This window comes from Lissotriton vulgaris, chromosome 8 (assembly GCF_964263255.1).
Source record: "Lissotriton vulgaris chromosome 8, aLisVul1.2, whole genome shotgun sequence".
In the NCBI taxonomy this organism is placed as follows: domain Eukaryota; kingdom Metazoa; phylum Chordata; class Amphibia; order Caudata; family Salamandridae; genus Lissotriton; species Lissotriton vulgaris.
In genome coordinates this window covers 195,212,103-195,239,888 of record NC_141696.1, presented here as the reverse complement: position 1 = coordinate 195,239,888, position 27,786 = coordinate 195,212,103, and the positions used below count along the sequence as shown (strand labels likewise).

Here is a 27,786-nt window from a genome sequence, read left to right as displayed (position 1 = left end):
CACAAACTACATCAAAGGTGCCACACAGGCGCATACCCAACTCAACCGCAGACTCCGGTCCGTGATCATCTTGAACATGTTTAAGGACCGTAGACAGATTGGACATAGACGGGGTGCCAAAGCACCTCGAATAGACCGCTGCAAAAGTCTTTCCCCATGTCTCACAGTCAACGAGCTCAGGGGCCAAATCTTTAGGCCAACTAAGCGTAAGAATCCGGTGTTTTTCACCCGGAGTCGTATTCGGAAACACTGCTTCCAGCTGGTCAAACTTCTCGGCAAGCCAGAAAGGAAAATTATCCTTATCCAGGGGCTTCTTGTCCATTACGGAATTGACCATCACAGGACTGATTTTCAAACCAGTCTGCCCTGCCGGAAGCGCCGCACCTCCCGGGGCCACACCTTGAAGATTACGGCTTGTGTAGTGCACTAGCGCTCTAATCACGGCAATAGCGACAACATGAAGTCGCCTAAGTTCCGCCAGGGTATAATTGCCGTGCAGAGGGTGAGGAGTAAATCCAGCCAAAACAGGCCGATTTGCGCCTGGAATGGACAAAGGACGCAACCTCGGAGCCGTTAAAGAATGGGGTAGGGCGCCACCAAACAAAACTCCATGTTGCCAAACATCAATAGGTACTTCCTGCGCTCTGTACGGAGTATACACATTAGGTACAGCAGTGGCAGTGTATGTGTGGAACACTCCAGAATTGGCGTCCACCGGCGGAAACGTCACCCATGAATAAAACAATTCGTATGGATAAGCATGTTCCGCACTAACCACCATTATCACAGCCAAGCCTTCCAAAGGAACATTATAAGCCCGCAAATGATCACGCACCGCAATGCGACTATGTTGTGGTATGTCCACAGCTTGTGCCATGACAGCACAGGAACGTGAAAAAACAAAGATTACTCTGTAGCACAACTGGGTAGTAATTCAAGGAAACCGTTTTAGATAGAATCAAGCTTGAAAAAGACCTATTTCAAAAATAGGTAGGTTTTTCCGACACCACCGTTTTCCGGAAACGAGAATGAAGGGGTTAAGGATTGAATGATATACTACTCGAGTGTCATGATATAAGACCACCAACGTACGGGCGCCATGTAGCAGGAATTCCATTCTCTTACAGAACTGTGCATAGAGATCCGGAACCTCAGTGAATTAGGGTGACCCAAAACTCACCTCAGTATCCAAAATCCCCTTACCGAGCTAGCTACAGTGTCTCATTGGTCATAACAAACTCCCAATGACTTAGACAAACCAGAACATGAACTTAGGTTACCTCAGGTATCGTGGAACACAGGAACACTCTTTCGCTCTATAATAATTTCAAACCAGAACGTGGAGTAAAAGAAGACACGTGCACATTTGAAATATTTATTATTCAATGCAAGGTTCTCAAACGCAGTATCTTATATAATACAAGAAGACATATTATAAGAATCAGAGTTATCAGCATAGTTACTAGTCCATAGTAAGCAAATGGTGATAGCATATTATAGTGCTATAATCAATAGAAATTAATATCACCTATTTCCCGCACTCCCTATTTAGCATACTATATTATATCTAAGAAGGTCTCTTTTGGGTTTTAGCAGGGCAGGCCAATACCTCTGAATCTCAGGAGGAGAAGATCACATCATCTGCCACCAGCTCTCTGCATGCAAAGCATCATCAAGTGTGTTTTTGCATTCTCAGTAACTCTATCTTAAACCCGCTTAGAGCCCAATGTTGGCAGCAACTGTATTTGTGTTATGTCTAGTGGTGCGAGGATCAGACCTCCCAGCAACCTTGTGTTAAGTTATTCTTAGAGGGTTCAGCACTCACTGTTCAGACAGTGTACCAAGCGCGACTGATATCAGAGTAATAACATATTATTCTCAAATAAATCACATCTTTCGTCTAGGTTGAAAGCTACAATAACAATTATGCGTCGTGTGCAAACTAAAGCCGAAGGAAAATATGTCGTTTAAACACTTAATAACTCATGCTAACTTAACATAGTATATAGAAAAGCAGCATCTCTATGACAGACTTTCAAATCAGAGATTGGAGGCCTTCAAGTGGAATTTCAAGACTTTGTAGAGTTTTGCAAAGGTGCAGTAAACTTAATTCTCCAGCCTGAAAAGTTAAAAGGTTAGCAAACCAGGGTTGCTGCTCTAGGATTCTGGGATCCCCTGCATTGGGGAAAGGGAGGCTCTTCTCACATATGTTGGGAATTTTGAACACGATCAAGTGAAGTCTGGAGAGGATTTTGACATGGTGATGGTGAGGAGGTCTTCAGACTTCCTCCACGAGGCACTGCAAGGACTTCCAAAAAAGGAGGGAATGTTTATATCAAAATGTGGATCTAGTGACAGGGAAACAGTCCTCAGCGCAGCAATGAAGAAATCCAGAACTCTTAGGAGTGTATTTTCCTGGCTCTCAGTCAATAGACCTCAGGGAAAAGAAGGGATATTTTGAAAATAATGAAGGGACTGGTGCAAGACGTGTGGTATCCTGTCAGGCTCAAAGTAGTGAGGTTACATGTATTTTCTAGGGTGGATGCTGGCCACTCCTCTCTGGAGGTGGTGAAAGTGTGAAATATTCAGGATATTGAGATTGATGCTTTGAGATCGTGAGAGGGGTGAGTAGACTATTTTTCTAATTTTGGCCTGGAGAACTAGATAATCAGGTGGAAGGACCAACAGGCAAGGGGATGAGCTTACGATCTGCACTGTAGAGTTCTTTGTCGGTTGGAATTTTTATTGACATATTCTCCCTACGCGAACCCTCCACTACCCCACCTTCCAGTAAAGGTGTGCCTGCCTGGTGCAGAAGGGTCGGTAATGCTAAGAATAGTAATTCTAAGTCAATGTGATTGAAGAAAAGAAAAAAGCTGTTTTGATTTGAGGGTTGGATCCTGGCCCATATAGTTCAGATTCTATATGGAGCAATGCAGTAGGAATTATTTAAATGAGATTCATAGTGGTCAATTGTTTAAAGGTAAAGCAAAATAGTTAGAGTTAGATATTATTGCAAACTTTTTAACCATATGATAATTTAATAGCTGGAAGCTCCTCCAACATGTGGGGATGTTTTGGTATTTCATCATTACAAGGTTCATCAATAACTTCTATTCATTATGGCAAAGTATAGTCTATGCTAATAACAATCATTACAATTGTGACACCAGGGGTAGGGGAAAGGGAGTCATGAGACCTACAGATGGTGGCCACCTTCTTAAATGGTCCCAGATAGATCCAGATGCTTTTGATAGGGAGGTGAGGGAATCATGTGTAACTGAACTTGCTCTCTGTGTTCAACCAGAGAGTTCACCAAGGAATGTTCTCATGCTTTTAGTCCCATCACACGCAAAGTAGGGGACCTTCTGAGGGCCCCAGCTAGTAGAGTCTCTAACCCTACCCCAAGATGGTTTGATTTGTCTTGCTCGAAGGCATCACGTAAGCTAAATGAGGCCCTAAAAGAGGTGCAGAAGAACCTCATAAATATACAGACTTGTCGAAAAGGATATAAGCAGGCCCTAGCTATACGCAAGAGAGAGTTGAAGGAGGAGACATAGAGGGAGCTGTTGGAGTCTAGCACCCTGAGGAATGGTACACGGTTTTGGTTCATTGTTAATAGACCCCTTTTCTCTAAGGATTCAAATAACACCCTTGGCTCCAATATCACAGAAGAGGAATGGGTGGCACACTTTCAACTCATGTTTAAGGGCCCTATGAGTCACTATGATCAACCATCCCAGTCAATAAATACTGACCATATGGTCTTCGAGATCTCAGAGATAGAGTCAGGAATTGCGGGCTTATCTAGTAACAAGGCCCCGGACCCGGACGGAATGCCGCCGGACCTTTTCAAATTGGATCCATAATTCTAGGCCCCGATCCTGACGTCTGTATTGAATGCGACAGCCAGGGACGGTAGCACCGCCACATGGGCAATCTCAACCATCGTGCCAGTGTTTAAAAAGGGGGACCGAAATAGTACACGTTGTTACCATCCAATCTCTCTCATTGATTCTGTAGCTAAGGTGATGGGAGGGGTTTTATTGCAAAGATTATCTTCCTGGGCAGAGGAACGCGACATTATTGCCGATACCCAATATGGGTTTTGTGCGGGGAGGTCTACGGTGGCCCAATGTTTAAATTTGTATTTGATCCTTGGCATGTACACGATGGCCCGCCCGGGTACGATCTACATGGCCTTCATGGACTTATCGTCCGCGTTTTACAGTGTTAACCCCTTCGATGCTGATGACGGAGAGGTTCCGTCATCAGCATCGGTTGGGCTGTGCTGATGACGGAACCGCTCCGTCATCAGCACAGCCCCCGGGGGAGTGCTGACGCTCCCCCCCCGGGGCATCGATCGTTGTGCCTTAAGCAGGGGTGGGAGTGGAAGAGTTTCCGCTGCCACCCCCGGGCCCCCCCACGCTTCCTGATTGCTTCAGCGCGTACAGCGCGCGCCAACGTCATCAGGAAGTGCTGGACGCGCTGGAAGCCATTTCTTTCCAGCGCGTCCAACGAGAGGAGGTAGGTTTTGGCCTCCGGTGGGGCAGGGGGACCGTTGTTCAGTGCCTTGAGGCATCGGGGGGGAGGAAACAGTGTTTCCTCTCCCCTGAAGTCCCAATGCAGGGCATTCCTGGTGCACGATCGCGCACAGCGTCGCGACCGTTCACCAGGAATGCCCCACTAGACACCAGGGATTGTTTGTTTATGTTTGTAAATGTGTGCAGGAAGCAACCCCTTGGGCAAGGGTCGCTTCCCTAGGGGGGCAAATTCATTTTCAGACTTTCCTGCCCCCCCCTGGGGCAGATTGGGCATTTTTTTGGACGATCTGCACCCAGGGGGGGGGGGGGGGCAGAAAAGCCCACTAGAGCCAGAGATTTTCATTTTTTTCAAAATCGGAAGCGACCCCTTGGGCAAGGGTAGCTTCCTTAGAGGGGCAAATACATTTTCAGACTTTTCTGCCCCCCGGGGGCAGATCAGCCATTTTTTGGGCCGATCTGCACCCGGGGCGGGGGGGCGGGGGGGACAGGGGCAGAAAAGCCCACTGGAGACAGGGATATTCTATTTATTCAAAATCGGAAGCGACCTCTTGGGCAAGGGTCGCTTCCTAAGGGGGCATATTTTTTTCCAGACATGTCTGCCCTCCCTGGGGACAGATCGCCTGTTTTTTTGGCTGATTTTGAACCCGGGGGGGGGGTTGAAAAGCCCACAGGAGCCCTTCCTAATAGGGCACATTTTTATTCAGAATTTTCAGACAGATCGGCCTTTTTTGTTGGCTGATTCTGAACCCAGGGGGTAGAAAAGCCCACTAGAGCCAGGGATTTTTTTATTAGTGAAATCGGAAGCGACCCCGTCGGCAAGGGTCGCTTCCTTGGGCCCACATTTTCTTTTAAAGTATATTCTGCCCCCTTTGGGGGTAGATTGTTTTTTTAATTTGGCCTTTCTGCCCCCAGGAGGGGCAGAAAACCCCACTAGACACCAGGGAATGCTTTTATTTTTAAATGGAAGCGACCCCTTGGGCAAAGTTCGCTTCCTGGGGGCCCAATTTGAAAATAAATATTGTGCAAGGGTCGCTTCCCTAGGGGGGCAAATTCATTTTCAGACTTTCCTGCCCCCCCCTGGGGCAGATTGGGCATTTTTTTGGACGATCTGCACCCAGGGGGGGGGGGGGGGCAGAAAAGCCCACTAGAGCCAGAGATTTTCATTTTTTTCAAAATCGGAAGCGACCCCTTGCGCAAGGGTAGCTTCCTTAGAGGGGCAAATACATTTTCAGACTTTTCTGCCCCCCGGGGGCAGATCGGCCATTTTTTGGGCCGATCTGCACCCGGGGCGGGGGGGCGGGGGGGACAGGGGCAGAAAAGCCCACTGGAGACAGGGATATTCTATTTATTCAAAATCGGAAGCGACCTCTTGGGCAAGGGTCGCTTCCTAAGGGGGCATATTTTTTTCCAGACATGTCTGCCCTCCCTGGGGACAGATCGCCTGTTTTTTTGGCTGATTCTGAACCCGGGGGGGGGGTTGAAAAGCCCACAGGAGCCAAGGAATTTGTTTTCATTAAAATTGAAAGGGACCCCTTGGGCAAGGGTCCCTTCCTAATAGGGCACATTTTTATTCAGAATTTTCAGACAGATCGGCCTTTTTTGTTGGCTGATTCTGAACCCAGGGGGTAGAAAAGCCCACTAGAGCCAGGGATTTTTTTATTAGTGAAATCGGAAGCGACCCCGTCGGCAAGGGTCGCTTCCTTGGGCCCACATTTTCTTTTAAAGTATATTCTGCCCCCTTTGGGGGTAGATTGTTTTTTTTAATTTGGCCTTTCTGCCCCCAGGAGGGGCAGAAAACCCCACTAGACACCAGGGAATGCTTTTATTTTTAAATGGAAGCGACCCCTTGGGCAAAGTTCGCTTCCTGGGGGCCCAATTTGAAAATAAATATTGTGCTTGCTTCCAGGGGACATATATTTGTTTATGTGTAAGCAGCCTTTCTGTCCCCATTTGTGTAGTGACATAGCCTGTGACATAGCTTGTTATAATGTGTATTGTTTTTCTTGTAAAGTGTAATGTTTTAATTTCCCCTTTTTTGTTCTTGGTCGAGGCTTTTGCTCTTTAGACTGTTGGAGTGTGCGGTTTTGTTACTACTGGTTCTGCTGTTTGTGTAGTTGCATGTGTTTGGTAAGAGACATTGTTTGTACTATTTCAATGTAAATGTGTTTTTTGCAAAGTGTGTAATAATACCAGTATGATCTGTTTCAGTTTTTTGTGATTGTAAAACATGTTTTGCATTACTGCTTTTGTGTATTTTTTTTTGTTGTACATTTATGTTTTTTCTTTCTTTCTTTCTAGTGGGATATCGTTGACTATTTGCTGTGTCTTTGCAGAGTAGGTGCTGGTGAGTGTGGCTGTATTTTGTAAGTGAATTTTATAGTTATTCAGTTTATGGATCTTTGTGATAAAGGCTTACATTTTTTTACCTACTTTGCACAGTGTTGGTTGTGGAGTTGTTTGTGCAGTCTCCTTTCTTAGTGAGGATAATGGCTAGCCGCCGGATTACCGCTCAGCAAGTTGTTGGAATGCTTTTTGATTCTTCCTCTGACCATGGTGCTGAGACTGACTCTGATTCTGAGGCAGAGGTGGAGATTCTGGTAGGGACTTTTCTCTCCACATGGCATCGTCTGATGATGAAGATACTCTGAGTGCTGATGAAGCTACTTTGGTGTGGATAAAGTGTCTGTGTTAGAGGAGGACATTGCTGTGCCGGTAGTGCGGCAAGAGGCATCTGGGCTGCAGCCTGGGGCTGCTAGACTTCCAGTTGGTGTAGTGAGATAAGAGGCAGCTGGGCGGCAGCCTGAGGCTGCAAGACTTGTCGTTGAAAGTTCTGACCTCCGGGTTGCCCCAGGCATGGTGCAGCCGCATTGCCTGAATTTACTGGATTTCCAGGGTGTAGGGTGAACACTGAAAACTTTTCGCCAATTGATTTTTTCAAGTTGTTTATGGATGATGTGTTTTTGGCAGAGATTGTAGAGCAGACTAATTTGTATGCAGAACAGTTTTTGAGGGAGAACAGTGCCAGCCTTAAGCCCCACGCTAGAGCTACCCGGTGGACTCCCACAAATTTGGAGGAGATGAAAAAGTTTTTGGGTTTAACTTTTTTGATGGGCTTGCTTAGGAAACCATCAATGGCTTCATATTGGTCTACTAGTCCCTTGATGGCAACAGCTATACTTCCGGCAGTCATGAGTCGTGATAGGTATTTGCTTCTGCTTCGGATGATGCATTTTGTTGACACGAGATCACCCTGATTGTGACCGTATTTTCAAGATTCGGCCTGTCATTGATCATTTTGTTGATCAATTTCCTGAGATATTTGCTCCTGGGAAAGAAGTTGCAGTGGATGAGTCTTTGGAGTTGTTCAAGGGCCGCTTGGTATTTAGGCAAAACATTCATAATAAGAGGGCACGCTATGGAATTAAGCTTTATATGCTGTGTGACAGTCGGACTGGAGATGTCTCTAATTTCAGGGTGCACACCGGTAAGGAATCCCAGATTAACCCACTGGTTGTCCGTCGACTTTTGGAGTGACTGAGAAAATTGTGTGGGAACTTTGTAGAGGATTTTTTAACAAAGGCCATCATTTATATGTAGATAACTTCTACACTGGTGTGCGGTTGTTCAGGGAATTCGCCAAAGTGAACACAGTTGCTTGTGGCACAATCCGCTCAAAATAACTTGTTTGTCAAAAGCTTGCTCGGGGACAATGCAGTGCATTGCGTTGTGAGGAGCTTCTAGCAGTGAAGTTTTCAGACAGGAGAGATGTCTACTTGTTGACTTCCATACATGATGAAAGCACTGAACCGGTGACTGTTTGGGGTCAGGTTGAAGAAGCGCGCAAACCTGTGTGCATTTCAGACTATAATAGGCACATGGGCAAGGGATCTAGGGTAACAGAACCTGGTGGGAGGCAGTCGAGTCAACCCATCCTGAATTCCCCTGGGTGTTTAGTTTTCAAAAATGTATAGGTTTCCTAGGTGCCGGCAGAGCTAGGGTTAAAAAACGAAAGGTAGGCACTTTGCCAAAAAAGGGCCAGTTTTCACTGCGAAATTGAGGTGCGACCACGTTGCGTTTTGCGCTGTTTCCTGTTGCAGGCACTAGGCAGACCCAGGCAAGTGAGGTGCCATTATTTTTGGGAGACCTGGGGAAACGCTGGGTGGGTGGAAATTTGTTGATCCACGCAGATTCCAGAACTTTCCATCACAGAAATGTGAGAAAATGTGGGTTTTTTTCTAATTTTTTAGACGTGCAAGGGATTCTGGGTAACAGAACCTAGTGGGAGGAAGTCGAGTCACCCCATCCTAAATTCCCCTGGGTGTCTAATTTTCAAAAATCTATAGGTTTGCTAGGTTTCCCTAGGTGCCGGCAGAGCTAGGGTACAAAAACTACAGCTAGGCACTTTGCCATAAAAGGGTCAATTTTTAACTGCAAAATTGAGGTGTGACTAGGTTGCATTTTGCGCTGTTTCCTGTCGCAGGCACAAGGCCGACCCACACAAGTGAGGTACCTTTTTTATCGGGAGACTTAGGGTAATTCAGATTTGTAAATCAACTGTTATTAGTTATTGAGTTTTCATGCATTTCTCCCTTCCCAAGGAAAGACATTGTGTAAAAAAAAAATCATTTTGAAAAATGACCAATAATTCTCATGCTAGTATGAGTATTCCCAATTTTGAAAATGTGCAAATATATCCTGTTTCTAAACTCTATAATTTGTACCCAATTCAGAAATACATAGGTGTCTTTCATACCGATTTTTCCATGTACACATTTTCCAAGAATAAGTGCTCTATACCCGGTAAATAATAAAATAACATTGCAAGTTGCTGCTGAGTTTTTGGCTCTGGGTTCATCGGGTTCTTGGTGAAACTACAAGTCCTATATATCCCCACAACCAGGAAGGTCAAACTGATGTAACGGTATATTGCTTTCAAAGAGCTGTCAAAATTACAAGAAGTTACAGGTGAAAACGTTGAGACAAAAGGCTGTTTTTTTAAAACTAATTTTCAAATATTCCAATATTTAACTGTTAGTTTCTATAAAGAAACCTTCATTGATGTAGACAAATGACCCCTTTCTGAATTCAAACTTTTGTCTACTTTTCGAAAATGTATAGCTTGCCAGGATCCATCATTGCTTTCAAACTCATTTCTACCATTAACTGGAAGGAGGTTGAAAGCTCTAAAAATAGCAAAAATAGGCTATGTCCCAGAAAAATGACAAAACTGTGTGAAAAATGTTGGTTCTCTAACAAAAGACTGTCATTCCCTAAAAGCTGAGAAAATGATGATTTCAGCCCACAACCCCTTTTTTGATAACATTTGCAGGGAAAAACCCAGAGGCTTTCATTTGCAGCCTGGTTTTCCCATTTTTCTGAAAAAAACAAAAAATGTACTGTATTTTGCTTAATTTCTGGGACCCCTCCAAGGGAATCCACAAACCCTGGGCACCTTTAGAATCCACATGATGTTGGAAGAAAAGGACGCAAATTTGGCGTGGATACCTTACGTGGTCAAAAAGTTACAGTGGCCTAAGTGCGCACTACCCCAAATCGCCAAAAAAAGGCTTAGAACAGGAGGGGAAAAAGCCTAGCAGCGAAGGGGTTAATCGGGTCAAATCGTGGCAGACCTTGAGGGCCATGGGGGTGGAGGCCTCCATCGTGGACTTCTTGATGGATCTGCACAGGGACACTAAAGCAAATATCAGATACGCACAGGATCTCAGGGTCTCTAGGGAACTTGATATTGAAAGAGGGGTGTGGCAGGGCTGTATTTTGACCCTTTCCTGTTTAATGTATATATTAATGAGCTCGAGTGGACCCTGGTATCGACGGGGGCTGACTTTCCGTGTGTGTGCGGTTGGGGTCTCCCTGTCCTCTTATATGCGGATGACGCTGTCCTGATAGCGAGAACTGCCACAGGGCTTCAATGTTTACTAGATGCTTTTCTGAATTTTATGGGGTCCAGAGATCTAATGATCAATAATGCAAAATCCTATATTATGCAGATAGGGTCTCAGCCAACGAAAAAGTACTCTGGAGAAGGTTCCTACAACACAAGTCTTTTCGTATCTGGGGGTAGTGTTGGATGAGCGCCTGAAGTGGAAGCCCCTTCGTCAAACGAAGAAGGGGGAGCTCACACTAATAGTTGCCGCAATCTTCAGCTTTGCTGCTAAGATGGGCAAGCGCCCGATAGCAGCTATGCTGAAAATTTATCAGGCGAAGGGTGTGTCAACCTCATGTTATGGTAGTGAAGTGGAGTGGTATACCACGGCAGACTCGCTGCAGTTGGTAGAAAATAATTGTATTAAGCGCCTGCTGGGAATGCCAACTGGATTATCGAATTTGATAGCCTATGAAGAACTGGGGGTCCCTTTCATATGTGATATCTTTGCTTTGCGTCCTTTAGTGTTCTGGCTTAAGTGCTGGCCTAATAAAGAATTAAAACTAACTCAGCAGATTCTGATGGACTGTATGTCCCTGAATCATATGTCTAGAATTCCTTGGCTGAAGTACGTTAAAGGTCGCTTCACAGAGCTGGGTCGCCCTGAACTCTTTTTAAAACCCTCAACCATAACAAAAAAGGACGTTGAACTGGTCAAAGAAGCATTTATCAATATAAGAAAGTTGGAAAGAGATGATCAGGAATTATGCAAACCAAGTGTTCGTAAATTTCTGACCCTAAAAACCCACCCACTTACAGAGCCATACCTTTTGGGAACACTGTCCACTTATGAGTGGTTTCAGTTGACAAGGTTTCGTCTTGATTTCTTTCATCTTTTAATTGCGGTGCCAAAGGGGTGTAGCAAAGGTCAGGGGTTAGCACCCTGTGGCTGTGACAGCTTGTCTCCACAGGATTTACTACACTTCATGTTCGCCTGAAAATTTTATAAAGTGCCGCGGAGACATTTTTACTCCCCCTTATAAAGAGGCTTAATTTTAACAAGGTTCACCCAGCACTTTTTTTATCTGCAGTTGTTGAAATCTGACTGTATAATTTTTATTGTAGGGTATCTGAAATCACTGGTGAGAACCAGGGCCTGATTAGAAAATTAGTCACTCAAGGGGGAAGAGGTACACATAGTCTTAGGTATGTTTCCTTGTGTTCTTTTTTTAAAGTGAAATAATGAAATTTATTGGGGAACATCCTTTACAACGAAACTCTAACAACGCGGTACCATTACAACGCAGGTTTTACAACGAAAGTCGTTACAATGACTTTCGGTGGAGGGCGCTCTAGGATAGGAAATAGTTTAATTTACTATCCAACACCTTCCCATCTATCCACGGGGACTGGAGTTGGAATAGTAAATTAAACTATTCACTATCCAGCGCCCCCAACGCAAGTCGTTGTAACGACTTGAGTTGTAAACCTGCGTTGTAACGGTACGCGTGGTAATACCACGCGTTGTACCGTCATACATCCAAATTTATCTATTGCATATGTCGCATTTTGTTTATAATTTTCTATGTTTTCAAGATATGAACTCTGTACTTTCTATTGTATATTTTTAAGGAATGTGTATATTCGCTGTGACTTTTATGGTTTTCTCATTGTAAAACCGAATAAAGTTTTATGAAATGAAAAAAAAACTGTGACACTGAAGTTGGGCTAGGCAAGGCGCAACAAGCCAACAAATCTTGTTAAATGCGTAGCGCCAACCTCTTTCAGCCGGTGCAGTGAAGACTGTAGTGTTGTTGCAGTGGTGAGTGTTGTTGCTGGCTAGTCCATAGTCCAGCTCTAGACTCTAGGGCTTTTAAGAAACAAATGGAGGAAAAGACAAAGGGGGGGCTAGTTTGCCCCTTGATTAAAGAGGACAACTACATGGGATCCAGAAAATGTCACAGAAGAAGGTGAGTGGTAGAGGACAGTGTTGAGCTTTCAACTGATGAACATTTCTAATTAGGTTAGCATTTTTATAGCACTATTATATTTTTTTTAAAAAGCACCTTTAGTGATGTATATTGGTATCTTTGAGAAGTGTATTTTAAAGTTCTGATATAGCTTTGTCTAGTCTGATCATATATGCTTTCTATGTTTGTTTTGTATAGGGAACAGTAATATTGTTTTCCTGAATGAATAAAGCTTCTTTTATGGTCTGTTCTCTTTGTACACCCCACGTACTATTCACACACTTGCATGTTAAATATAAGTTACAAAACACCCAAACAATGTAATGCCTTCAGACTTTACGACCTGAAAGGAGGGTCGAATGCAAACTGGTTAGTTGGATAAGGTTGCAATGTTAAGTCGATTCTTGTATGATATTAAATATAATGTAAAGCTGAACATCTGTTCAGTATGACGCAAATGAATATCCCAAATTCATACAATAAACGTCAGCTATATGATATATCGTAATTAAAGTCAATAAAAGTGCCGGATGCACAGTTTGCTCATGGGGAAAAGATGCCAGACCTGGAATCCCATTTCGGGTGTAAAAAGGAATTTGCACCCGAAACTAATTAAATCCCATAGTCAATAATCAGGGCCTTAGTGCGGTGAAGTTGTATCACACTTTCCTCCCCACCTATCCCTCAGCACAACTGCACTTTCTGGCAGCAAATCATTTTGACCTTGTTAGTGCTGGAATTCGAGCAGATAAAAAAAAAAAATCTCAAAAACTTCTCGTAGAACATTTATTACCTCGAAACAAGCTTGTTTTTGTCCTTTCCGTTTAAAAAAAGCAAAGTCAATCATTTTACCTCATCTTTGAGCCAGCTGTTCTCTTTGATCTCTTTTCGACTGAATTTGTCAATGTGCTTTATGGCATTCTAAGGAGACACAATGTACAATTAATTCCTTAGGGACAATTGAGTATCATAAATATTATGTGCATTACGTTTGTATATGAAAATACTGTACAAGACTCAACCGTGTTTATATGTTCTCACTTTACAACAGTTTTCTACCAAAGATGCAATTCTAGGAATGCTTAAGGTCAAGATTCGTACAAGATGCATGTTCATTTATTTGTTCATTCATTTGATAACTTTATTTCGGTCGAAAGACCATAAAAGTGCAGATAAAATACATACAAAGCACAAGACATTAAAACAATAAATAGCGAACAAGTCTATATTAGAGATAACATTGGATTAAACTTGAGAGTTATCAAAAAGCAGAAATATACAATTCATAATTGATCACATATATTATACAAAACTTTTCCTTCTAAGCCACATACCAAATAGGAAGCGAGCTACAGCGAAAACAATAGGGGGGTGGGTGTCCTATATTAAGACCCAGCAAGCCTGAACAAAGTGCTGTAATCAAAGGTTCCTGCCTAACGGGATCAGCCAACATTTCCTTATTGTTACATACGCAGGACAAAAAAACATGACATGGGAGACATCTTCACGTTTATAATTACATGCCGGACAGGCTTCCTTATCTGATTTTGTCCATTTACAGGTAAATGCCCTGAGTGGAAGACTGCCATGCCTTAGCTGCAGGTACAACTTCCTCGCAAGAGGCGGTTGTATTACATCTAAGAATTCTTTTGTAGTTTTGCTCGGCAAGAACCACACCCTAGTGTGTGCTAGATGACTGCTCCTGTGGGGTGAAGCTGGAGCAAGGCATGATTGATGGGCGTTCACATACACACTATACCATGTATTCAAAAACACAGATGGGCATGTTTACAAGACCCCGTTGCCACAGGAATGTCACTTTTTGTGACATTCCTGTGGCGATAAACCCTTCGCCGTATTTACACGGTGACATTAAGTCACTTAACGTGGCTTAACACGGTCTTGTAAATAAGGCCTCCTTTCACGCTACACATAGCGTGAAAGGGGCGGGCAAAGGGTGTTGCTGTGGGCATTCCACTGTAACACCCATTGATTTTGACGCTGCCCCTATTTACAAGGGTGGCATAAATATGGACCAGCGCCAAAATTAAGACCAAAAATAACCTTGGCTTAACATGGTGAAAGGAGGAGAAATGATTCATTCCTCCTCGTTTTTGCTGTTTCTCTGTGTGCTGCTTGGGCAGCACACAAAGAAACAGCAAATCGCCATGAATGATTGTTTATGTGCATAAAGGTGTTCCTTCCTGCACATAAACAATCGTTAAAAAAATGACGATTTGCAACTTCTATGTGTGCTGCACAATGCAAGACGTTTAGAAGTTACAAATAGCCATTAAGGATTGTTTATGTGCAGAAAGGGACAACTTCCTGCACATAAACAATCATTCCCTCAATGCAGGCACCCTTGCATTTGTAATAGCATGTATGTAGTGATTCATACCCCTGAAAAAGCATGGCAAGGTAGCATGCCATTCCTTGGGAGAATTATGGATGGAAGAAATATGTCAGTCATGTGTCCTACATGGGTATTATTTGATGTCTATCCTGAGGGCCAGGGCTGTGATCGTTATCATGTGCTGTTGCTCTCCCTGTGCATAACTTTGAAGCAAAATGGAGTGAGAGATAGGACGCTTAAGCATTGGACGTTAGTATACGCAGAGATAGAAAGTGTTGCGTGGTCTATGTGGGAAGTGTTTTGGTGTCATGTCTGTATGGCGGTGATTGTTCAAATCATGTCACAGCGAGTTCGTAGCTGCGCCTCTACATGGGTGTTAGAGAAACATGTGACAATAGATGAGGTCCCACATGTGGATAGCTGTCATCTGTGAGATGTCTATTTAATACTATGTAACTATTTAAAGGGCACTGAAAGGTGCAACTCTTGAGAGACGCCATCTTGCATCAATGCAGTGTGTGCTCTAGAGGCGGGGAAGGCATGGCATGGAGGCAACCATTAGAAACAGGTATTATGCAACAAGCCATGGTGTCCAGCCGAAGCAACATAGGGCGCTTGCATATGAAAGGGAATGCCCTTTCGTATCCCATGGTAACCTTCGAGGAGTCCACTCAGAAGCAGCAGGGGGGCGGAACACAGGAAAGGCCATTCTGCATCCAGCCATGGTGTATTTTCTGAGGAGTCTATCCAGGAATGGCAGAGGGTAACTCAAAGAAATGGGTTTATGCAACAGGCCTTGTTATACGCACTGAGGAAACCTCTTCCAGGAGCTTCAGTAGAAACCAACAAAGCAGCTTGTTATAGCAACAGTCATAGTTTATACTTTGATTGATTTACCATCGAGTGACATAAGAGCAGCGATGTTATGACCAACCTTTGGATACGGTCTGAGGTCTTCACCTAGGTGTGGCTTGAAACAATACACAGAAATAGGGATTATCATCCAGACGAGGTTCATGCTTTCAGAAGTCCAAACAGGTAACCAATTTCATTGGGGATTATGCAACCAACTATAGTATGCACTCTGATAGACCCAACATGAATCGACATTGGAACGACCGTGATATGACGAGCCATAATAAGAGACGTTTGTTCAGGCGCGGGCTGTGGGAATGCTTAGGAATGGGTATTTTGCAACTAGATGTAGTATGTACTCTGAGTAGTTCACCCAGGAGCATCAGGGTGCAATCCGATGTAAGGGGAGTATGCAATCCGGCTTGGTTCATGCTCTGAGAATTTCAACCAGGAACAGCTGGAAACAATCTATAGGAACGATTATTATAGCCTTATAGCCCGCCGTGGCGGGCTATACCGGCTATTAAAGGCCCGCTGAATCGTTAAAGGCCCGAGCCGATTCGATTTGCACTTTGAAAAGTTCGATTTGCACTTTGAAGACTATAACAATAAGGACATCAATTGCATGTTAACATATGAGATCAGCAACGAAAGAATAACTCTCCTGAACACACTGATTTATGTGGATGACAAAATCCAAACTATGCTATACCGACAGAAAACTGTCGCTAAGAGTCTACTTGGCAGCGGTCCATGCAGGTAAGCGAAGTGGCGCGGTTCGGGGGATGTCGACAGACGACGGGATAGGAATTATTTATTTATTTATTGAATTTTCCCTATTCTGTTGTCTCTTAGAGATGATTTCTTAAGTGCAAATATACTACTGTAAATGCGGTGTATGATCTGTAAAACGGCAATAAAATTTGTTTGCAAAAAAAATTAATTAGAAGAAACTGGTCAACAGACACAGTTTATAAAGCATGTTGGTGTGATGACATGCAGATTTCTGGCAAAAGGTTAGTCCAAGAATTTTGTCCACAGAGGAAAAGAAATGGAACAAATGAAGGACAGAAATGAACTCCAGTTACACAAAAAACAAGAAAATTGAGATGACAAAAAATAAGGATGATTCTTATTTATACAAAACAAGTGATTGAAATTGTGTTTCAGGCTGGCAGAGTTATGCATCCTGTCACAGCAGGAACAACAATCCTAGTCAGGGTAAATAACAACACACCCTAAAGTATCCTGTGCTCACCGTCTGGTAGCTTGGCACAGAGCAGTCAGGCTTAACTTAAAAGGCAATGTGTTAAGTATTTGTACACTACTTGGAGAAGTGTGGCTCAATGGTTAGAGTGGCAGACCCTGATGCAGAGGTCTGACCCGGACCAGGGTTCAATTCCCGCCTCTGCGGGTCTTGGGCTCAATTTCACCGGACCTGATCATTCTCGCCTCAGTGCCTATTCTAATCATGGGTCCCGCTCTGCAACTCTGGGCAATAGCTTGCTTAATCTCCACAACGGCCCCAACAGTGCTAGGATGCCTTGCTTCACCTTGGGGGTGCCCAGGAGTGGGCACTTTACAGGGAAAGGCCAGGAAGGGTTCCACAGCGGTATGTGCACAGCGCCTTGAGACCCCTTCGGGGGTGATTCGTGCGCTATATAAAAGCACTACATTTACTTCAAATAGTAAAACAGTGAAAACAGCACACAAAATGAATCCACACCAGGTTAGAAAAATAGAACTTAATTTAATGAATAAAAAAAAAAATGACAAAAAAGTCCAATAAGTAGAAGTTGAGAAATAATTTTTAAAGAATAAATTGTAAAATACTGCTTAGAAGCATTAAGCGCCTAATTGGGATATCTAGTCACGCTGGACAGGGGCAAAGTCAAAAGTTCAAGCCGACAAAGATGGAGCACGGGACAGATACAGGGACCAACTTGGGCCTGCTGAACAAAGTGCCTTGATCCCGACTGCGTCGTCGTCGATAAAGAGACACGGTACAGCCGAAGTGATGCGTCGCTGTCAAGCCACACAGTGAACGAGATGCAACAATTTTCTCCAAGCAACGGCAGCGATGCCTCACTTCCGAGTGCAATGCACTGGTTCCGAATGCGATGTGCTGCTACTGCTCGTGCAGCTGAGGATGTGTTGGTTCCGAGGGCAATGCGCTACTTCAGAGAGTGATGCATCGGGTCCGCTCCATGCAACAAGGATGCGCTGGTTCAGATCCATTCAAAGGTGAAGATGCGCAAGTTCCAAGCCCTGCGAAAGTGAAGATGTGCCAGTTTGGATGAGGATGCGTGGGTTGGCTTGGAGAACTTCAGTTCTAAGGGTCCAGGGATGGGGTGGGACCACATGGTAGGGCCGACTCACAGATGGCAGAGTCTAGTTGTAGATGCAGGTAATATGGGAGGCTTTTATGTCCCTGAGACTTCAATCAGAAGGCAAGCCAGCAAGCCCTTGGAGTCACTCTGGATTCGAGGGGTGTAGGTCCAGTCCTTTTCATCCAAGGCATGGGAACAGCTGACAGGAAGGCATTACAGCAAGACATGAGTCTAGCAAAGAAGCAGTTTAGCAGAGTGGTAGTCCTTTCAGCAGCATAGAAGTTCTTCTTCCTGGATGAGTGGTCACAGGTCCAGAAGTATACTGTAGTGGTGGTGTCAGCGGTACAGTATTTATACTCAGTTGTACCTTTAAAGTGGGGGAGGTCTTTGAAGTGCACAGAAGTCCTCCCTTCCTGCCATGGCTCCAGACTCACTACCGGAGTGTATGCAGCCATTTGTATGGGGACAGGGCACATCCTATTCAGGTGTACTTGTGAGCCTATGTCCAGCTTCTCCCTCCCAACCTGCCCAGGATGGTCCATCAGGAAGTAGATGGCCAATCAGTCACACCTAAGCTCCATTTGTGTGTGGCTTTCTAAAGGGAATGCACAAAGTCTAGCTGTCACCCACCCCAGATGTGTATTAAGAGACAGACAGCAGGCACAGAATGGCTAAAATAAGAAAATGCCAACTTTCTTAAAGTGGCATTTTGAACCTTGCAATTTAAAATCCAACTGCACCATTAGTTGTGATTTTATGTTATGATTCAAGAGACACCAAACTTGGAAAATCTATCTCTTCCTAATTGGGAATTACACTTAAAAGATGTAATAAGGTAATCCCACTGTTATCCTATAGGAGAGATAGGCCTTGAAGTAGTGAAATTTGAATTTGGGAGTTTTTCACTAGCAGGGCATGTCAAACTTAAAAGAACATGTCCTGCCTTTAGAATACATTGCACCCTGCCCTCTAGGTTACCCTGGGCCTACCTTAGGGGTGACTTATATGTATAAAAAAGCATGGTTTTGGCTTGGCAAGAGGTTTATCTTACAAGAAACATGGAGCGTAGTTCTGCCCCATTACCAGTCGCACAGCAACATCCTCAGTACACAAACAATTCCATTTTTAATATGATAGTCCATTTTAATCAATTTTATTCCATATTTTGTTAAATGTTTATTCTTAACTTTCCCCATCCACTTACAAGGCTTCATGCTTTCCCACAGCTTCAAATGCTAAAGATATGCCTATCCAGGCCTTTTTCTATAGCACGTGAGAATACATCATTCATCCTTGACATTATTTGCTTAGACCCAATGCATTTTGGGCTCACCAGCCCTTCGTCAGGAGTAACTGCAAAGTTAATAAACACCATTCATTATTTTACAATATTAGATATGCAATGCAAACTATTCTTCTCTCACCCCATTATGCAGAAAATTCAATCCATGCATTTTAAATTACCTCTTAATTTGCCAACATTTGTCACCCTTGTCCCAAGCCAAAATAATATCACCCCGAAACAGTTCCAAATATATACCCCTATCCCTTGCACATCTATCTACATGCACCATCCAATAAATCCTAAATAAAATCACCCTGTGTGTCTGCATCACACTAAATAGGTTCCAAATTAACACCCTCACCTTACTCTTTCCTAACAACAAGCAAACACAAGCCTTAATGTGTACCTGCAAAATCGTCATTTTGTGCATTTTGGTAGTGAAGCAGCCTCAGCTGCCTCCCTTGCCTCCATCGTGAAAAGTGCTCAACCACCAATTCTTACGTGACCCTTCCGAACATATCCACAAACATAACTCCTCCCTTCTACGTGCATTCTAATCTGCTCTGTAACTTTAACTACCCATTAAACCAACCAAACACTGCAAAAGAAATACAAATCCCTTCAGCCACCATATTGCTTCCTTTAATATGCTGATGCATGTTCCATAAATGTTCACATTCTTTTGTTCAACAATATTTCATGCTTTTACAAATCGGTGTTTTACATATGAATAATCGCCTAATGAGGGACGATATTTAACAGCCAATGTACTTTAAAACTCAAATGATCATCAGAAAACAAAGTAGTTTTTCTGAGGGTTTACAATAAACAAAATCGACTCCCTCTAATGAACAAATCGCCTTTCATGTGGTATTATGCTTTTTGTCTGTTGAATCCTCTTAGTTGTCTTGGGTGCAAACTTTATCGTAGGTTTATCTTGCCAGGACGAAATGGTAGTGTAACTGCACACACAGGTTCTGCAATAGCAGGGCTGAACCATGGTTATAAGGCTACTTAAGTGGGTGGTACAATGAGTGCCTCAGGCCCTCTAGTAGCATTTAATTTACAGGCCCTGGGCACATGTAGTGCACATTAATCAGAACTTATAAGTAAATTAAATAGGTCAATTGGTTATGAACCAATGTAACCATGTTTAGAGGAGAGCGCACTCGCACTTTAGCAATGGGTAGCAGTTATAAAGTGCTAGGAGTTCTGAGGCCAGCAAAAACAAGTTCAGAAAAAGAGGAGGAGGAAGGCAATATGTTTGGGGTGACCCTTCATACCAACGTATACTTTCAGAAGACACATGTTATTAAAGGATATTTTGATGCATTTGAAGAAAGCCAGTTATAAAGATTCTTAGCTCAGGAAACAAGTGAATGTTTTTACATTTGCAATCACTGCAAAGCATGCAAAATGGAAAAACAACAAAAACATATCAAGTCCTTGAATTCCAACGCAGTTTAAAATATGTAGGAAACACACTGTGTAACTTGAAGGAGAGGTTCCTTGAGCCATGAAGAAAAAGGACTTCTCATATACCATAGCAAAATATTATGACAAACTGCACCACAATGATGTGAAGATTGAGTGGAGGAGCTACGACACCAACCAAGATGGCCGCATAGTCTCCCGGCTCCGCTGACCCCCGTCCTCCGCTCGCTTATCCTGTCGAATATCCTGATCACCTGCCCCGGATTCGTGTGGGTGAACTAGTCTGCATCCCGATGGTGTGATCGCGGAATTTTTCTGATGTTCTGGTGTGAAGTAACATCGAAAATGTTTTGAGGCCTAACCCAGACTGGAAGCCGGGGTCTCGATTTCTGGTCTACCCGGGTCCAAAGTGAACAACAACGGACTGCCGAGGGTGGTTGGGTCCGGTCCCTGGAACTTTTGAAAATTTCTCTGAACTACTTTGCAAACATCTGCTGCCTGGTGCTGTACCTGAGGTGAGGCAACGGGTGGTGCACGGTGCTGCGTCGCGGGGGCCCCGGCCCGGAGGCCTGGCACTAGCACCGCTGGTGCCCCGGGGTAGGGGTCCCGCTGCGCGTTGCTGCATGTTGCTGGCCCGTCCCTCACGGCCTGTTTCTGCTCCGGCGTATCCTGGCCCGGAGAGGGAGCCTCTCCGTGGGGATCGTTATGCCTGCGGCCGAATGGAACCCGGCGGAACGGACTCAATGTGGCCCTTCCTTGCGGATGGTAATGGCGGAAGTTGCGGCGCTTCACGCGATGGTGAGGGCCCAGGTCAATCATTGGCTGTCGGCAACAGATGGAATCATAGGACCGGGAACGAGCCCTGACTTGCTCTTTGAGACCCGGCAGCCGACTTGCCCCCTGTTGGAAGCCCTACTGGTGTGTTTGGACCCGGTGCTAGAAGCTGTGCCTGCCTCCGAAGAAACGGAATTCATTGTGTGTGCTGAGATTGGTGACTCTCTTAAGTTCTCGGAAACATCGGTCCTACAGTTATCGGAGCATATCACTGCTTCCCCTATCCTGGACACTGTTGGCCCACACTTTGATCTGTGTCGGAACGAGTCGCACCCCCTCCCCAATCGGTCTCCCAATATGGCGGATGGAACGATGCTTGGCTTCGGGGACGGGGAGGGACATCGTTGGTGCAAGCTGTGTGCGTTGGGACCTGCTATTCCTCTCCTAATTGCTGACTCAAGCTCCGGCTGCTTCTGTGTGAACTTTGACTTTCCGGGGATGTGGGTTTTCTTATCCGAGGGACACAGCAACTTTGTTAGACGGGGCCAAGGCTGAGATTGTGGGTTGAATCGTTTACGATGGATCTATTGGTAACTGGACTGCTTCATCAACGGACGGATTCCGGGGCGGGGGGTTTGTGGTTCCCCCCAGGGTATTTTTGTATGGTGGACAACTTTACTTGTGTCCTTTTATAGGGCGGGGTGGAGAGACCGGGAGCGCATAGACTATCGCCCTCCTCCACTTCCCCGTTAGGTGGGGTTTCCTTTCTTTCTCTTCTTCTTCTATATTTCGGGTTTGGTTCTCAGGCGACAGGCACACTGCTGGGGGGGGGCTGTAGTCATCTGCAGGGGTGCAGGGTGGGGGGTTGGGGGAGGGGATCTTTCGTTTTTATTTTTGTTTCTATGGCCTTTTTTCTCTTCTCTTATCTTTCTTTGTCTTTTTTTTTCTGGGTCAGTGCAGTGGGTTTCCTTTGGTATCAATCCCTGCTTTTTCATCTGTGCCTCAATTCTCGTGCTGTTTTTTTTGGGTCTTAAGGCAGGTAACTGCAGGCGCGAATTGACTGTAATATTCCTTCACATCCTGACCTCTTGTTTCAGCGCCATTGATTTGATCGATTACTGTTTATTGTCGATACGTTTACTATTCTGCCTGCCATTTTCACTGCTGGGAAATTGTTCGGCACCTGATCCTTCCATCCTATATTATAAAATGAAAACCTTTTATATCCTGTTTTTCTAATTGTGCTGTTCAGTGGCCAAGAGTACGCTAGCATGGAGATTCTGCTCCCGAGGTGCTGCATGAGATTAAAATTGCTCTCTGTTAATCTAACTGCTTAGCGGCCGGCCCCCGGGGTTGTAGGCCCATACTTGTATTTGGTTTAAATGTCAATAAAGGTTTTAAAAAAAAAAAAAAAGATGTGAAGATTTTATAATAGACTAGCTCACCAGTCGCGCGTTGCTGCGATTTCAGAAGAAAGGAGATTCCAGGAAACTCGTCATGATAACATTAAATTTACATTGTGTCATTGTTATTGAAACTTATTCATTTTATTTTTGAAAACATTTCTAAGTGTGGCTTGAGCAGTGCGTCCTCGATTGGCTTCCAGTCTTGATTCTGGTTGCTCTCCTGTTTCTTCCGAGCGGGCTTGAGCACTGCGTAATCGATCTGTTTCCAATCTTGATTCTCGTTGCTTGTTCGTTTGAGAAGAACGGGCTTGAGCATTGCATACTCGATCAGCTTCCAATCTTGATTCTTGTTGATCGTTCGTTTGAGAATTACGGGCTTGAGCAGTTTGTATTCTAACCGCTTCTAATCTTGCTTCCCATTGCTCGTCTGCTTCTGAAGCTCGTAATGCCTTTTTCTTTCGTGCTTCTGATGTAGGTTGACCAATCAATTTCCGTTTGTCGGTCATAACTGTCGACGATGCTCGCAAATTCGCTGTCTATTTCAGTATTCGAAAGATTATGAGGGCCCTGGGGGGGCCGATTTATAAAAAAATTGTTTGACAGAAACCTTCGCGGGAGTGTACTCAACAACTTCCCAAAGTTTCATGGCGATCGGATGAATAGCGTAGTCTATACTAATATAATAAAGAGAGAGCCCAAACCTTTGAGGCGGGTAATCTCAGGAACCACAGCACAAATCACAACACCCAATACAGCGTTGGAAAGGGCAGTTGCAGCAGAAGGACATAGGCTATGCAGACGCCCACCATATACATTTAAAAGGTAAAATAACCGTGCCAGCAAAGTAGTCCCTTGTGGGCGTGTCTGTGTTGTGCTGTGGGCGTGTGCTGGGGGAGTGACAAACGCTGGGGGCGTGTGGTACATTCCGCCCTTCATGCCATTTCTCATATCGTGTGCTGTGGGTGTGTGCTGGGGGCGTGGGCGTGTGTGGGCGCGGGATTACGGAAAAAAAAGCGAGCGTTGTGCCAAATATTTCGTTGTTTTTTCTTCCCAGGATCTGTACATTCCAGCTCCGGATGTGCTTTCCCCGCACTCCCAGTGACGTGCACCTGCTTTACTGTATGGAGGTCAGGCATGGCTCTATTCCCAAGGGCCCGAAGGAGCGCAAACAGGGGCCATTGTGCAGGAAATGTAATCTCGCCTTAACTTCTGGTAACGCCTGAAGCGCACACTGGAGATTTTCCACTTCTTATGCGCACAGGCCTCGCACCACGCACATCCGGACACAAGGCCCGCCTCCACGGAAATAGCAAGAAAGGGACTATCCCTCCCCCGGGAATATGTGATGATATTCCGCAAACCAACATCCCACATACCATCACTCCGCAATTTTTATAACGCGGGACTATTACTCCGCAAATACATAATTTCTAAATCTTTTACAATGCATATGACTTTATCACGCATGCCATTATAACACAAATGATGCATGTGTGGTAGTCATATACAGTGTAAAAGTACATTATTAAAATATCAAATATATGTTTGTATATATGTGTGTATATATATATATATATATATAATTTTTTTTAATTTAATTAAAACATTTATTCTATTAAATTGCATTATTTATATTATTCTTATTTATTATTTTATTTTATTACCCTTTACACCAGCGGTCTTCAATCTGTGGGGCGTGACCCACAGGGGGGTCGTGGAGTCCTGGGAAGGGGGTCGCAGATTCTGCAGAGTGCAGTTCCTGGCATTGGGCTGATCGAGGGTGCTCACGGCGGAGGCCTAATTCACACCGAGGTGTGAAAAACATCAACGCCTCCTTAACAAGTAAAGGGTCTTTTAAAGACTGGTCAAGTACTTGGGTGGGACTGTGTGTTTGTCCCTGAAGCTGTTTCAGCCGGGCTCACATACACGAGCTGGGGGAGGGGGGGGGGGGGTCTGGGGGAGTGGCTGTAGTTTAGCCCTTTAAGTTCAATGGATGTTGCGCACCTGGAGCTGTGGGTCCCATGACACGTCCCCCGCCCCCACCAGGGAGGCACAGAGATGCCCTCCCATGAGCGGGAAAGAAGGAGGACGACGCAGAGAGATACTGATTCCCCCCCCCCTCCCCCATGAGAGTGGCACAGAAAAAGTGGGTGGATGAATGATGGGTGGATGGATGGATGAAAGGCTGAAGGATGGATGGATGTGTGAAAAGGTGGGTGGATGAATGATGAGTGGATGGATGAATGAAAGGGTGGATGGATGAATGAAAGGGTGGATGGATGAATGATGGATGTATGGATGTAAGGATGAAAGGGTGGATGGATGAAGGATAAATTGGTGAAGGATAGATGTATGGATGGAAGAATGAAAGGGTGGACGGATGAAGGATGGATGGATGAAAGGGTGGATGAAAGGGTGGATGGATGAAACCAAATTCAGAAAACTTTTGAAAACCTTCCTTTTTTCCCTCTAGTTTCTTCTTCCATTTGCTTTGACTCTCTCTCCACAGCGCGGGGACACGCCGGGAGGGCGTCACCAGGCGCTTTATAAACCCTTTTATTATTATTATTATTATTATTAAAGGGTGGATGGATGAATGATGGATGGATGTGTAAACAGATGGGTGGATGAGTGAGGGGTGAATGGATGGATGAAAGAGTGGATGGATGAATGATGGTTGTATGGATGGAAGGATGAAAGGGTGGATGGATGAATGATAGATTGGTGAAGGATAGATGTATGGATGGAAGAATGAAAGGGTGGACAGATGAAGGATGGATGGATGAAAGGGTGGATGAATGATGGATGGATGGATTTGTAAAAAGATGGGTGGATGAATGATGGGTGAATGGATGGATGAAAGGATGGATGGATGAATGATGGATGTATGGATGGAAGGATGAAAGGGTGGATGGATGAAGGATGGATGTATGGATGGGAGGATGAAAGGGTGGATGGATGAAGGATGGATGTATGGATGGGAGGATGAAAGGGTGGATGGATGAAGTATGGATGTATGGATCGGAGGATGGAAGGGTGGATGGATGTATGAATGGATAAAAGGTTGCATGGATGAATGATGGATGGATGTGTGAAAAGGTGGGTGGATGAATGATGGGTGGATGGAAGGAAGGGTGGATGGGTAAAGGATGGATGTATGGATGGAAGGATGAAAGGATGGATGGATGAAGGATGGATGTATGGATGGAAGGATGAAAGGGTGGATGGATGGATGTGTGAAAGTGTGAGTGGATGAATGATGGAGGGATGCGATGAGGTCTAACAGGCACATTTATGGTTGTCAAAAGTTGATGAAGAGGAGTACCAGTTTCTAGAAACTTTTGTCGGAAGGGGGTCCTTACGCCTAAAAAGGTTTTACAAGGGGGTCTCGGCATCAAAAAGTTTGAAGACCTCTGCTTTACACCTTAAAAACTAATCCCACCCTGTTCCCTTTAAATACCCCAGCACCCCATAATCATAACCCACCCTTACTCCTTAAAATACCCCGGCACCCTTAAACACTAACCCATCTTAACCCTATAAATATACCCTGTACCCCAAAACCCAAACCTATCCCTACACCCTAAAAATACCCCTGTACCCCAAAACCCAAACCTAGCCCTGAACCCTATAAATACCCCTGTACCTCAATACCCAAACCTACCCCTGAACCCTAAAAATACCCCTGTACCCCAAAACCCAAACCTAGCCCTAAACCCTAAAAAGACCCCAGTACCCCAAAACCCAAACCTAGCCCTGAACCCTAAAATACCCCTGTACCCCAAACCCCAAACCTAGCCCATAACCCTTAAAATACCCCTGTACCCCAAAACCCAAACCTACCCCGGAACCCTAAAAATACCCCTGTACCCCAAAACCCAAACCTAGCCCTGAACCCTAAAAATAACCCTGTACCCCAAAACCCAGACCTAGCCCTGAACCCTAAAATACCCCTGTACCCCAAAACCTAGCCCTGAACCCTAAAAATACCCCTGTACCCCAAAACCCAAACCTAGGCCTGAACCCTTAAAATACCCCTGTACCCCAAAACCCAAACCTACCCCTGAACCCTAACAATACCCCTATACCCCCAAACCTAGCCCTGAACCCTAAAAATACCCCTGTACCCCAAAACCCATAACTATCCCTTAACCCTAAAACTACCCCTGTACCCCATAACTCAAAACTATATCTGAACCCTTAAAATACCCAAACACCCCAAAACATATACCTCAGTACCCCAAAACATATACCCCTATACCCATACTTATCTTATCCAAACATTAAAAAAAACATGCTTTTACCATTCATGCATTTACAACTAATTTCTTTGTAAATGTATGCGTGGTAAAAGCATATAAAATGTAATGCCATGCGTTATAATGGCATTGCAGAGTCATGGTACTTTCATAATGAAAGTATGCGGAGTGATGGTATGCAGAAAGAAAGTGGCGGAATAATGGGTGTTTACCCTCCCCCGGTAAGTACATTGGTGGCACGGCGGCCCATATCTCTAGCAACATACTCATATTTTTTCACCACCCATTTGAAAAATGCACAGGTCTCTCTCATTGATGGCCAGCACCGACATACACTTTTAGACACACCTCCCGCCACAAGTTCTAGAATTGCGAAATTTAGAGCTGGGGAGCTACGTTCGAATCAGCTCAACATCCTGTGATTCCAGGCAAATCGCTTTGTCTCCCCGTGCCTACCAGAAATGAATGTGTTCTTCCGTAATGTAAATTGTGCTCATGCCATGTTGTCGAGTTTGCGCTATATAATATTGCAAGGAAAAATAAAGTAGGGAAACTCGAGTTCACACACTACTGAACGCGCTTTCTTAAGTGCATCAGCAGTGCACTGTGAATCGGAGCGTTTCACAGGCCTGTCACAGGTAAGAAATGCTATCAAAACGAAATCCTACAAAACAGTATACTACTGGCCG

General features: G+C 44.5%; 1 protein-coding gene across 1 annotated transcript in view; it reads right to left on the bottom strand.

Annotated features, from left to right (window-relative positions):
* Nucleotides 1-27,786, bottom strand: part of CCDC83 (coiled-coil domain containing 83) — a 191,079-nt gene that overhangs the window by 47,522 nt on the left and 115,771 nt on the right. Inside the window, exon 7 of the mRNA XM_086933964.1 lies at nt 13,251-13,319. Coding sequence (XP_086790090.1) covers nt 13,251-13,319 — 69 coding nt within the window. The remainder of the gene's footprint in view (nt 1-13,250; nt 13,320-27,786) is intronic.